At 42.4% G+C, this 906-nt stretch overlaps 1 protein-coding gene across 1 annotated transcript in view; it reads left to right on the forward strand.

Annotated features, from left to right (window-relative positions):
* Window positions 1–86: 86 nt before the first annotated feature.
* The window catches only part of AK88_05501 (uncharacterized protein), a gene marked incomplete at both ends in the record, with an annotated part of 1,052 nt that continues 232 nt past the window's right edge, over window positions 87–906 (forward strand). Inside the window, 2 exons of the mRNA XM_012483103.1 lie at window positions 87–167; window positions 421–890. Of these exons, the coding sequence (XP_012338526.1) occupies window positions 87–167; window positions 421–890 (551 nt within the window). The remainder of the gene's footprint in view (window positions 168–420; window positions 891–906) is intronic.

Raw genomic sequence — 906 nt, forward strand, 5'->3', positions numbered from 1 at the left:
ATATTGTGCCGATATTATACTCAAGCCGTTATCTGAGAGATCATGCTTGCATCCGTTGCAAACTATTAATTCATGATAAGGACAATATGACGTATGCGACGTTAGGGGCTTTATTAGTACATTATGTGCGGCAACGGGATCTGGAAGGAAAACAGGAACTGTATAAGGTAATGTATTATGCGCGCTTGATGCAGTCACAATGCGCATATACATATATATATGTGTATACGTGCATGATAGGCAGGGTACTCAGTTTGCATCATACATATGTTCACATTTCTTGAACGGGAACGCATATGTCCCATGTGAGCATCGCATCCGTGGTGCACACTGTAGCATACGGGCGACTGGCGCGAGTATCTTCCGTGAAGACACGAAACTGACATATATGTACATGCCCCCGCATTACTCCAATTGCAGAAAAGTTTATGGACAGATACAAGAGCGCTACTCGACGAATTTGTGGAATATATGGAAGATGATAATCTAGAAAGCTATTCAACCAATTGTTTGAACGTGGGTTACCCAAGTCGGACCTGGCAACGGGTAAAGGTCGTAGCTAACATGGGAGACAGAATGATGTGCACACTCATGTCACGAGCATTATTTTTCATGAATGCGTGGGGTAGACAGTCTACGAAGGGCGCAAATACAGACCCTCAGAATGAAGAGTTGAAGGAACATATAAGGTGCGCCATCGTAAATATATTTATGTACATTTTGCTCGCATCTCCATGCAAAAGTACAATGGGAATAGATAATGCATGGTACACTGTGAAACAGATGGAGGAATCTATGGGTGGATTAATTAAGCAGGGAAAATGTGGACACGGAGTGTTTGAAAACATACAAACACAGGAATTCGACATGGCAAAAAAGATTCAGGCATGGTTAGAGAGCAACAAG

This window comes from Plasmodium fragile (genome assembly GCF_000956335.1).
Source record: "Plasmodium fragile strain nilgiri unplaced genomic scaffold supercont1.145, whole genome shotgun sequence".
Classification (NCBI taxonomy): domain Eukaryota; phylum Apicomplexa; class Aconoidasida; order Haemosporida; family Plasmodiidae; genus Plasmodium; species Plasmodium fragile.